General features: G+C 37.8%; 3 protein-coding genes across 3 annotated transcripts; all 3 read right to left on the reverse strand.

Annotated features, from left to right (window-relative positions):
- Positions 1-95: 95 nt before the first annotated feature.
- LOC9306677 lies at positions 96-3,853 on the reverse strand. Its single transcript, XM_021016432.1, has 14 exons — positions 3,273-3,853; positions 3,018-3,137; positions 2,710-2,779; positions 2,219-2,332; positions 2,002-2,085; positions 1,821-1,871; positions 1,629-1,658; positions 1,454-1,516; positions 1,296-1,361; positions 1,071-1,199; positions 908-943; positions 683-802; positions 420-611; positions 96-325 (listed from the first exon to the last, which is right to left on the reverse strand). Exons 1-14 carry the CDS (start codon positions 3,737-3,739, stop codon positions 215-217), a joined length of 1,653 nt encoding a protein of 550 aa, XP_020872091.1. The 5' UTR covers positions 3,740-3,853; the 3' UTR covers positions 96-214.
- Positions 3,854-4,009: 156 nt separating this feature from the next.
- On the reverse strand, positions 4,010-7,597 carry LOC9306678 (small G protein signaling modulator 1). Its single transcript, XM_021016433.1, is given in 6 exon segments — positions 4,010-5,307; positions 5,504-5,531; positions 5,534-5,556; positions 5,954-6,003; positions 6,132-6,264; positions 7,278-7,597. Coding segments are annotated over 6 exon segments (1,644 nt in total). The 5' UTR covers positions 7,496-7,597; the 3' UTR covers positions 4,010-4,115.
- Positions 7,598-9,763: 2,166 nt separating this feature from the next.
- LOC9306679 (scarecrow-like protein 23) lies at positions 9,764-11,362 on the reverse strand. Its single transcript, XM_021019531.1, has one exon. The coding sequence runs from the start codon at positions 11,029-11,031 to the stop codon at positions 9,799-9,801; it is 1,233 nt and encodes a 410-aa protein (XP_020875190.1). The 5' UTR covers positions 11,032-11,362; the 3' UTR covers positions 9,764-9,798.
- Positions 11,363-11,771: the final 409 nt, after the last annotated feature.

The following is an 11,771-nucleotide window of genomic DNA, read 5'->3' on the forward strand; positions in this document are numbered from 1 at the left end:
ATGTACTAAACCAAACCAAACCAAAAGAAAACATTCGAGGATAAACTATTACAATTGGGAGACATATCACATATCTTTATAAATTGTATTCGATGTAAATAAGAAAAACGGTCCCAAAAAAAAAGATCAGCATGTTTGAAAATGAGAATTTCTGCTAAGATCACAAAACTATGGATAAAAAAAGGCAAAATAAATTATATAAGTGAAGTATTTATTAACCGGTGATAATACCGGCTAAAACATCACTCTTCCCTCTCGCATAAATTGTGTAAACCAAACGAATTGCGTCAAGCCATCCATCTAAAGACTCCCATGAATCTGCAACCTGTTATGCAAATTCATTTGGTTATACTTTTACCATATCATAACCAAAACCAAACCAACAGATCTTAAACCAAAAATCAGGATTGGAGACTAACCAGGAAGACTGGGCCATGAATGGTATCAATGCAGAGACCAGCACCGGGAGGTAGAGTGAGATCAGCACAAGGCGTCACTGACACAATCTCTGTAATATTCACTTTTACCGTCTTCCTCTCCACATTTGTGCTCATTGTCTCTGGTTTTCCTGACAGGTTTCGTCCCATTTCTCTTGGTTCAGGTTTCAGTACCTACAAGCCAGCAGTGACTTTAAAATCTCTGAAGAAACATTATCCATCATCTTTTGGCGCTGAGAGAGTACCTGTAGAAGCCTCTCGTGATTGAGTTCAAACTCTGTGCGTTTCCAATCACTGTGAGGAGCGAGTGAGTTTCCCACAGGTGCTGCAGTTAGATATCCAACTTTAAGATGTGGTAGAGGTAGCTGCCAAAATAAACTCAATTTTACTTTTGGTCATTTCCACAAATAAATCAACTTGATTGTGCGAAGTGATTGGGTCATCAAAACGTAGTGAAAGTAGGGATGTACCATGGAGCGAACGAGTCTCAAAGCACTGCTGTAAACCTGGACCAGTAAAAGGATCAGCCTAACCCAAAGGCGGTGAAGCGATGAAACTAAGTCTGGCATTCAATCTTATAGAAATATGCCTCAAACATTTTTGATTCCAACACAATAGATATAGTAGGCTTACCGAGTAACTTGGCTTCAACGAATGAGCTGCAGCAATGTAGATGGCAGATTGGCTGTATAACTCACCGGGAGGCATGTCTTTGCCGTTGCCTGAACCCCCGGTTCTAAGTGTGTCTTCTGCTAATCCATACTGTATATGTGAGAAGAATCCGCAGAGGTTAATTAACTGGATTGAAATTATAATCCTGTATGTAAAGAGTTATGATGTGAAAGGATTGAAACTTACCAGAACAGTTCCAAGGTTGTATATGGCTCGATGGAAATCAAATTGCAACCTGATCGCCGCCCGAAACTGTTTGGTAAAACAAGTAAAAAGGGACAATAAGATATTAATCGTGCAGATCAAATGCAAGGTTTACATTAGTTCGAAAGACGAATAAGCACCTTGCTAATGGCAGTTCTGACAACTTTTTCCTTCTCCCTAGCAGGAACGATTTGACTGAGTTCCTAATGACAATACACAAGGAATATCCTAAGTTTTTAGCATCTTAATATTTAGGAAAACACATTTTTTATGTGATAACATATCATGGAGATTAAACACATGTCACTCAGTTACCTGTAGCGCCAGTCCCCAGTTGTTTAATGCCTGCAGAATTTGATAATTGGTAATCAAAAGACTGCAAAATAGAACTAACCAATTGACGACACAGGCTTAAAAAGGACATCATATAGTTGACAAAGGTTTGATTCTGAAGAGACAGTATTGTGAAGTTTCGTATATCAGATGAAGTAGATGAAAGGACCATACCTGGGAGCTGTTCCAATTGAGCTGGACAGCTTTTTCATAGTTATTAGTCGCCTGAAATCAGAATGTTAAACACACAGTTCTTTAGAATTAGAAGTTGAGATCAAACAACGATAATATTTAGTTTTCACACTTAGCAGGATAAGGTGCTGTCAGTCCTGATATTATATGAAATATTACTTACCTGTTCCCATAGTTCTTCGGCCTCCTTTGTGCGACCACGCATCTTTGCTCTATCAGAGATTGCGATAGCCCAGTTGTAGTAAGCCTGTCAAAGAATCACACACGCCATACATAAACGTTGAAGCCATTTATTATGAACTGAAAGCCATTATATTGCATTTTCAGTTACATAAACCAGAAACAAAACTAATCAGATATATAATCCTAATAATACATACATCATAAAGCGTCGGGCAGAGACGGGTTGCCTCATCGTACTTCTTACAAGCTTCCTCAAGCAAATCATCTTTAGAAGGTGAAACAGAATCTGCACTGACATTATCAGCACTTTCCTGTGGAGAACATATGGTAAGTGAAGTGATGAATACAGCATTGTTTCCAGTAAACGCATATGAACGAAAAATGTTCAGATGTCCCCAAAGACAGACACTTCTAAGCTCTTACAGAAATACTTTTATCTCATGCCCAGTGTTTTATGAATTTTGGATGTATGTTTCAGCTTCTTATTTCTGTTTATCTTTCGATTCTTTCCTTCAACAATTTACACAACTTACAAGCTAGTTCTAGGCAAATTCAAATTCAAACCCACATCCTTAACTCACGTTCATATGAAAATGTCTAACGAAAGCTAATCACATATAAGAGAGAAAGAGCGACCGAGAAAGGGATTGAAAGAGAAAACTGCTAAATACTCGAAAAGAAACCAAACCTGGAGAATAAGTGCCCAGTTGTATAATGCATCATGATCATCTGGATTTCTCTCTATCGCACTTGCATACCTACAAAGTTACAGCTTATATAACTTCACCGCCCGAAACAGCACAAACATAACATACCAAGCCTACCAATGAGCAATACGCTCAATGGAACTATTTTACTAAATCTCTGAATCTATCAAACCTGTCTATGAGGGCATAAGTTCCAAACAAAAAACAACAATCTAATTCATTGGTCAAGCAATCAACTAACTTTCATTTCTCATCTAAACTTAAACAGGAGATCATAAGTGTTACATACTTGCGGGCAGCAAATGCAAGAACACGCTGGCGGGATCGACCCTCTTCGTCGGTAACTTGGATCCTGTTAATCAGATCCATTGCAGGATTGTTCTCCGCTGGTTGAGAAGCACTTTCTCGACTGAGCAAAATCATAAGAGTATAAGACAAAAGCACAAACAAAGTTAACCAATTTCCAAATAGTAGTTACATACATGATCAAATTATACAATTCAACTCAAATCAGCTGAAATTTAAAGAGAAAGAGAGAAGAAACCTAAAGGGAGAAGCAGAACTGTGAGGAGTCCCATCTCCTTCCTCGCTTTTTAATTCGCTAAGCAACTCTCTCATGGTAAATGTCTTGTTCCCATCATCTTCTTTCTTCAGAACAGAAGTAGATTCCTGATCAATGGAAGAAGATTCCTGATTCACCTCCCTCGACTGGATCGGGATCTCCTCAGATCCTCCCGGAGACAGATCGACATCGGTTAACTCCGGTTTCGCATCGGTTACCACAGATTGTACTTCCTCCGGCTTAACCTCAGATTGTACTTCCTCCGGCTTCGCATCTGTTACCTCCGATTGTACTTCCTCCGGCTTCACATCCGTTTCTATTTCCGGAATTTCTTCGGTAAGTTTGGGCTCAGTTTGGAGTTGTGGTTCCGGAGTCGGATTCTGCTCGATTTCAGACTCAGCTGGTGCCGCTCCATTTTGCAATTGAGGCTCTTCAACATTATCCGCCATTAGAGAAGCTGAACAAAGATCGCAGTATGTTATAGTCAGAAGACTGATCACAAAATAAATCTAAAGTCTGAAGAGGAAGAAGAAGAAGAGAGATCTGATGATGTTCTGGAAATTGAAAAAACGAAGAAATGGTTTGTTACGGTTAAACCTCTAGCTCAACTAGAGGCTCCTAAAACCAAATAAAGTCAAATCCTTCTTTTTGCCTCAGCGGGTTCTCTTTGGCTAATTTCTTCATTTGAATTTTAGCAATAATGAAGACATTTTGAAGCGTTTTAGGACGATGTGTTTTTTATTTTATTTTATCACATTTTATGTAACAATAACAAAGAGTGCAACAAACAAGTAAGAGATAGAACAAGAGTGAGAGATATAAGTCTTAGATCTTGTCGTGAAGTTTGACGACTAAGTCATGAGCATCGTCTAGAAGTTTCCAAACATCAAGATGACCAGCCATGCTGTTACATTCCTTCATTATCTCATCCATCCCACTGTATTTCTCTATGATTGTTTTTCTCCTCTGCAACACACTCGCTGCTATCGCATAAAGTAACAAATCTTCTGTTGGTGGTGCTCGTAACCGGATTCTCCCAGAAGTCGCCTTTGCAATCCCAGTTCTTATTGCGGCTTGATCCGCCCACATTACTTCCCAGAGACACAGCGTCTGCTCAAAGGTTAGTTCTCGTCTGAACAGAACTACCACCATACGGTATACAAAGAAGCAGTCTGCTGCTTCAAGGTTCTCCAAGTGTCGGTACAAGTGAATGTCTTTAACTTTAATGATTTTCGATACCATTGAGAGTTGTCGCCTGATTCCAACCTCGTCTAGCCGGAAATTATGCCTTGCTTTACTCATGAACCCGACAAAGCACCAGAATGCTAAGACGTCATCTTCCATCACTGCGATTAAAGGAGATAGTAAGTCGCTCATTCCTTGACAGTAACCGATTTCTGGATCGTAGACTGCGTAGGCTTCAAGGATACCGACCAGGCGGGCTGCATGGAATATCCGGCAGGGTTCCAAGTGGTCATAGTCATTGAGACCAACCTGTATGGCTATTCCTCGGGCTTTTGTCTCAGAAACAGCAGCTTGAGACGGTGAGTAGGGCACCCATTCGTCATTTGCTCTCACGGCATCTAGGCGAATAATTCTCTGCCACGTTGACATGAAATCCTCCTCCGCTGCCTGAGATTTTGGCTTTGATGATGGAGACGAATTGTCTTTTTCTTGGTTAACAGTATTGTGGCTTTCTACTTCTTCGTTAGCTAGAAGAGGTGAAGTCTCGGTTTCGTCAGGGTTGGTTGAGTCTGAGTCATTACCAGCAGCATCGTCAGTGGTGATATCGCTCTTTTCACAGATCTCATCCTGCATAATCGATTCAGAATTCAACTTCTCTGATTCTTCTACGGTGATGGATCTTGTGGAACTCTCGACTTCCTCAATATCATGGGAATCAAGAACCTGACTGTCTTCAGTGTTGCTGCTCTGAGCTGTCTGCTTTGAGTCGCAGCCATTTTCATTGCGTTCATGAATCTCACGACACTGTCTCCGCAGGTTTTCATATTCCGTCCTGCAGGATTTTCAGATATTAAAGAAGTTACTTACAAACTAACACGAAATCTAAGTGATAGGAGATCCAAACTACGACTTCTTATTCCTAGTTTTATCAACACATTGAGCAAGTTGATAACCGGCTGCCACCTAAAAAACAGAGAAAAATGGGAAACGTAATATTGGTAGAAAGTTGAGAAGCCAAGCGAACGTACTGTTTCAGTTGTCGAATAGAGTCTCTTCTTCTTTGGTGCTGTTTAAATCATACCTGTGAGAGGTAAGTAGAATAAGGTTACAATGTGTCGGGATGATAAAGAATACTAACAACTTACACAAGGTTCATTATCAAATTAAATGCAATGTAGAGCGACGGCTGGTGGAGTTTTGGTATGGCAAAACTAGGACTAATCTTATAAATCTCTTGGAAGAAAAACCTTAAGGCAACTCTCCCATCTCCTAGTTAATGAATGCTTTGCTGTTGCACTATTTATTCAACCTTAAACCTATATAACATCAATAGCCAACCCCAAAGAAAAAAATACACTTGAACATTTAAAAACATGCATGACTATGAACATAAGGCCGAACAAAATATCACCACGGCAGCGGCAAAAGATAAAAGTATACATATAACAAGGAACAGTGACAAAGATGCTGATTCTTACACTCCAAGGAGAAACGGCCAAACTTCTGGTCTAATGCTTGGATGTACACCCTGAAACAAAATTAAGAATTTCTATATCAAGGCATATGGGGAAATTTGGTAAAGATCAGAGTGTCACAAGGTTATCAACTACAGAAACACTCATTCATTCAGAACTGTTTTCTTATTTAGCAACATACCCCACTACGAACTTTCTTCAGAAATGCACCTCCATCACTGAGTCGCCCTTCCTCTGTGAAAAAAGCATTCCACTGCTTAGGTTGAAGAACACGCTTTCTTCTCCTCAGTGACCAAGGTGATCCAATGCCTCCTCTGAAGAAGTGGATGAGCAAAGAATGAGCAACTTCGTCCAGTAAATTTAGAAAGAAAAACATAAACCAAACCAAATGTAGTGACAAAAGCTTTTTTTGAACAAATAAGACAGGCTAAATCTTACATGTTATGTGCTATGTTCATATATGTTAAAAGAATTGCAAGTATCAATGGAGTTCTAACACACAACAGAAGACCTAAGACTCTTAACCACTTCATCGTTATATACAGAAACAGCCCAAGAGATGCCAAGAATTAGAACAAAATAAAAGGACCAGAGACATAAATCTATATCAGGCTGCATTTATAAGATTTCAACTGTTCATGATATGCATATTTATTATGCAGAACCTATACAAAATATTTTCATTGCTTGGGTTGTAGAAAGAGTCATAACAATAAAAAGAGATTTCTGAGTTCGATGGTAAGAGATTTAGCAAAAAAAAAGCTTGTGTGTCTGATAAAGTTGCAAAAGAAGAAACACAAATACAAAGCTTGTGGAGTTGATTATCGAGAGTTCTTTAAGGAGTTTATACATGGAAGTTTCAGAGTTCCCCACCCTTCCTAGAAAATCACTCCGCTTGTTCTATACTAACCAAGAGAACATGACATACAAAAGAAAACCCAACAAACAACCTAAAAGCAAACGTTAAACATCGGTTACATTTTCTCTCATAATACTATAAAAACCTTTAGTGATTGGAGCCTCAAGATCATAATAAGCATCAAAGTCTATGAATACAGAATATGGCCAGGACAAAGTTCAGCCTGAGAGTCTTACGAATTAGCAACTAACATTGGACCAAGAGCTCAATCACAATGACCTAACTAACAGAGAATTCTTCGAAACTAAAGGCATGAGGATCCAGTCTCAAATTGGAGAGGTAACAAAGAAGCAAGAACCAATCTCTGGGTAACCAAATGACTACTTAACTAAGTAGTGAACAAGCTTTGCTTCTTAAGCTTTGAAGAAATCGATTAGAACATAAATTCAGATCTTTTTGTGTGTATACCTACGAGAGTAGACGGTGAAAGCAACGGCCACGGCCATGACGGTGACAGCGACAGCTAAACCAACATTGGAAGGAACAATAGCCGACGACCATAAGCCGCCGTAGTAGCCATTTCTACCGGCGCCGCCACCGCTGCTACCGTCGGCAAAGACGATCCATTTGCCGGCGAGGATCGGGGAGAAGAAGACCTTCGTCAATCGTAGACGTGGAAACATCATCCCAAAACTAGGGATTTTGTTCACCAAGGTTTCTTCTTCTGATTCTCAGAGTAATCATAGCAATTTGCTATGCTTGTTGAATTGAAGAAAGAAATTGATTATTGAAAAAGTCGATGGTCGTTTATAGAAATTTGGGCCCACTTATTTATTGGGCCTTCATACAGTTGGGTCATTTCTTTTTTTTTTCCAAAATAATGGTGTTTTTTTTTTTTTGGTTTTTGGGTTTTCACTTTCTTTCTAAATTGTAAATATGGTATCAAATAAATGTTAGGTATTATAAAGCAATTACCTAAAAATAAAGTAATCTTGGCAAAATAAATATAAACAAAATTACAATCCATTTTGAAAGGAAATGGAGAATCCAAGTTATCGAATCCAAAGAAGCATAAGCTTTTTCCATCTCTTTCTATGCTTTCTACCGGTTATAGTATTATGGATCTCTCTATCGATGAAATTGAAAATACTTGAGAGAGGAATATCCTGAATGTTGTGGAGAACATTGTTCATTTGCCTCTGAATGTGATAAATAGAAGTTTGTGCAGCTAGTAAAATGAAGTAAAATGAATTTTTTGAGAAATCAATTATTGTATTTGTAGCTGAGGTGCTGCATTAGCGTGAATATAGTCTTGATCACCTGAAACAAATACGACAATAAAAGTATTTGATGGTGTGTAACTGTGTATAAAACATTCATTATTAAGGAGTAGTAAATGAACAAAGATGTGTTTGAAACAAAAAAAAAAAAGCTTTTTGATTTTTTTTAATAAACTCTGATTTTCACAATCAAACTATGAATACAACTTATGGAACTCACAATTGCAGTAGAAAAAAAAAAGATAAGAGGGAGGATATAGATAAATATATAGATTTTGTAAAATGTTACAAACAATTTTGATTTCATAGTTATATATGTTGATATAAGTTGTTCACATTAATAAACTTTAGTATTTTTTTTTTTTTTTTTTTGGTAAAAGAAACTTTAGTATTTGATTTTTATCTTACATGTTCATATAAATTATGTGATGTTATGACTTATGAGAGAGAGAAAAAAAAAAGTATAACACGTGTAAGAATAACTAGTTTTTTACCAATCATGTTTTGATTTCAAAATATTTATCACCTAAATCTTATCTTTAAACTAAATTTTAGTTAAATTTTTACGTTTAAAACTTGATGTTGTAAGAAAAAAAATTGTAATATTAGATGCAAAAAAAAAATAATAGTAAATTTTAATATCCGTAACGATTAAAGTAAATTTTATCGGGAAAAATGTCATTAAAATCCTCAACTTATTCAAAACGTTGATTTAAATCCTCAACTCACGAAGAAACGAAATAAATATCAAACTTATGTTGACTTTCCAAATAAATATTAAACTTATGTTGACTTTCCAAATAAACACCAAACTTTCATTGACTTGGCCATATTAGGCATGACGTTAAGTGAGTTAACAGACAATGTTAACGGGATTAATTTTCTGTTAACAGATCCACTAATTAAAAATGACAGTATTGTTGAACTATAATCAAATCTCATCTAAGTCGTATTCATATAAGTTAGTTATTTACGTAAGAGTCACGAATGTACGTACGTATAGTTGTGTCTGTTCGTAAAGTTGTGTCATTTCGATTAACACATGTACGTATACGTTGTTTCGTGTTGTCGTAACTGTTCAATAAAATCCCGAGTTTCAAATCATACTCTATTTAGGGTTAGGGATTTTGCTCGATTTGGGGATCTAAGATTGACTTTAGGGATTTAATTCAATCGTTACGACAAAACGACGTCGTTTTGTTGTTATATGAAACAATGTCGTTATCAATTAACATATATGTTAACAGAAAATTACCTCCGTTAATGAGATCTATTAACCCACTTAACGTCGTACCTAATATGGCCAGGTCAACGGAAGTTTGATATTTATTTGGAAAGTCAACATAAATTTGATATTTATTTGAAAAGTCAACATAAGTTTGATATTTATTTCGTTTTGTCATGAGTTAAAGATTTATTAACCCACTTAACGTCGTACCTATATGGTCAGGTCAACGGAAGTTTGATATTTATTTGGAAAGTCAATGAAAGTTTGGTGTTTATTTGGAAAGTTAACATAAGTTTAATATTTATTTGGAAAGTCAACATAAGTTTGATATTTATTTCGTTTCGTCATGAGTTGAGGATTTAAATCAACATTTTGAATAAGTTGGGGATTTTAACGATATTTTTCCCAAATTTTATCCACTTTGCATTATTCTTTTAAATAAAAAATAATAGTAATAAAAACTGTTTAAAAATAAAGAAAATCAATCGAACGGCTGAGATTTCCAGGCAGAGGCAGTCAAAAGCGAGAGATCCTTCCAACCAAGACGGAGGGTTCCATTCTCTTCAACCAAAGTATATCCATTCCACGGTAACATACCCAACAACAAACCCGCTTGCATCGCCGGGTTACCCCGAAGCGAAACGGGTCTAAACCCGACCCGATTCAGCTCCTCTTTCCACTTCATCCTCCTCCTCCTCCTTCCTCCATGCGCCACAATATTCCTTATCTCCGTCGCCAAAACAATCTGCTCCACCGTGAACCTCTCTCCACTCTCCTCACCCAATCCATCTCCAAGCGCGTCGAACAACGCGCTATAATAATGCAAAGCCTCCACGAATCCTCCTAAAAAGCTTCCTCCATCGTCGTAGCTCAATTCTTGCTCCACCACCGTAATCAGATTCGGTTTCAACCTCCGTAGAATCTCCAACGTCTCGAGATCGTTCCCGGTGACGTCGTATAACCGGTGTTGCATCCAGTGAACCACCACAGCTTCCCCTTGTCTCGTCCCGAGTTGACTCGGATCGATTAGGTTTCCGATTTTTCCTTCAATTGGATGGAATTCGAAAGGCAGGTTTAACGATGATGCGAAATCGGCGAGTCTCCGGCCAGTGGAAGCGAGGAGATCGGAGGAGGAACCAAATCCGGTGATTCGAATTGATCGGAGTTTTCGAGGACGTGAAGCGAGGATGTGAAACAGAGCCGGCCATTGAAGACCTTGCATAACATCGAGATCGATGATATGAACGGAATCTTCACCGTCAAGCGCCTGAAAAATCGCTTGATTCGCCGTGAAATGTGAGAATTTGATCAGAGGACTAACGGAGTTAAAAGTCTGCAAGGCGGAGAAGAGTCTCTGAGACTGAACAACAGTGAGTGGCTTCTCTGAGAGTGGAGTACACGCGCCGGAGAGGTAAGAGCTGATCACGCGCGTTTGTAGCGCTTGTGCGAAGTAAGCGACGACACGCTCCGGCGAAGAACCGAACGGAGAACATATCTCGGAGATTTCGGATAAGAGTGTTGAAGCTTCACGGAGATGATTAGTAGCAACGTATTCAGCGCATTGGAGGAGTAAGCTAAGGAGTTTGATTGCGGCGGCGGCACCGTCGTTTTCGAGTGTTTCTTCGGGGAATTCGATGTCGTTGACACGGCGTTTAGCGGCGGCGGAAGGATCGTCGGAAGATGGGAAATCTCTGTCTATACGTTTTGTAGTCATGGAGATTTTGTGAGAGTGGAAACATTGAAGAGAGAAGAAGAAGGAGAAGATGGAACAAAGTGGGAAGATTCGAAAAGAGAAAGGGTTCGAGAGAGTAATGACAGGAATTTTGTAGAGTGAAGACAAGATAGTGTATTTTGGATGGATCAGTTTCTTGAAAGTTTTTTTAACTTTTTTGCAAAGATTCACTGTTATAATCAAGTGCTATTTGTGAACATAGATTACTCTTTTTGTCTTTTTTTTTTTTTCTTCTTTTTCTATTTACTAAAACCATTTTCTATTTGTGAAGTTCAAAACCAACGAAACCAAATGTTATCTGCTTGATTTCACTTTATATGAATATGAAAATGAAAAAGTGAACGAAACCAATTGGAAAAGATTTCGTGAAGTGTTGTGTCGATCGTTTATGTGAACTCTCGTGCACATACATAAAAAATGTACCACTTATTACATACTACACCAACGTGACAATCATCTCCGGATCCGATTAGCTGGAATATGAATCCAACTCAGGTTATGTTACATTATAAAAAAGCCTTATAGATAAAAATTTCTTTAAAAGTCTCAATTTTCAAAATACAGTAAAACCTCTATAAATTAATACTCGATAAATTAATAATCTCTATAAATTAATAAATTCTTCCGGTCCCGAGTTAGGACCAGTGTAAAAAGTGACACAAATCGATAAATTAATAAGATAATAATTTTTTTGAAAATTCTATAGAAACATATATAAAATA

The sequence above is a fragment of the Arabidopsis lyrata genome (assembly GCF_000004255.2).
Source record: "Arabidopsis lyrata subsp. lyrata unplaced genomic scaffold ARALYscaffold_7, whole genome shotgun sequence".
Taxonomy (NCBI): domain Eukaryota; kingdom Viridiplantae; phylum Streptophyta; class Magnoliopsida; order Brassicales; family Brassicaceae; genus Arabidopsis; species Arabidopsis lyrata.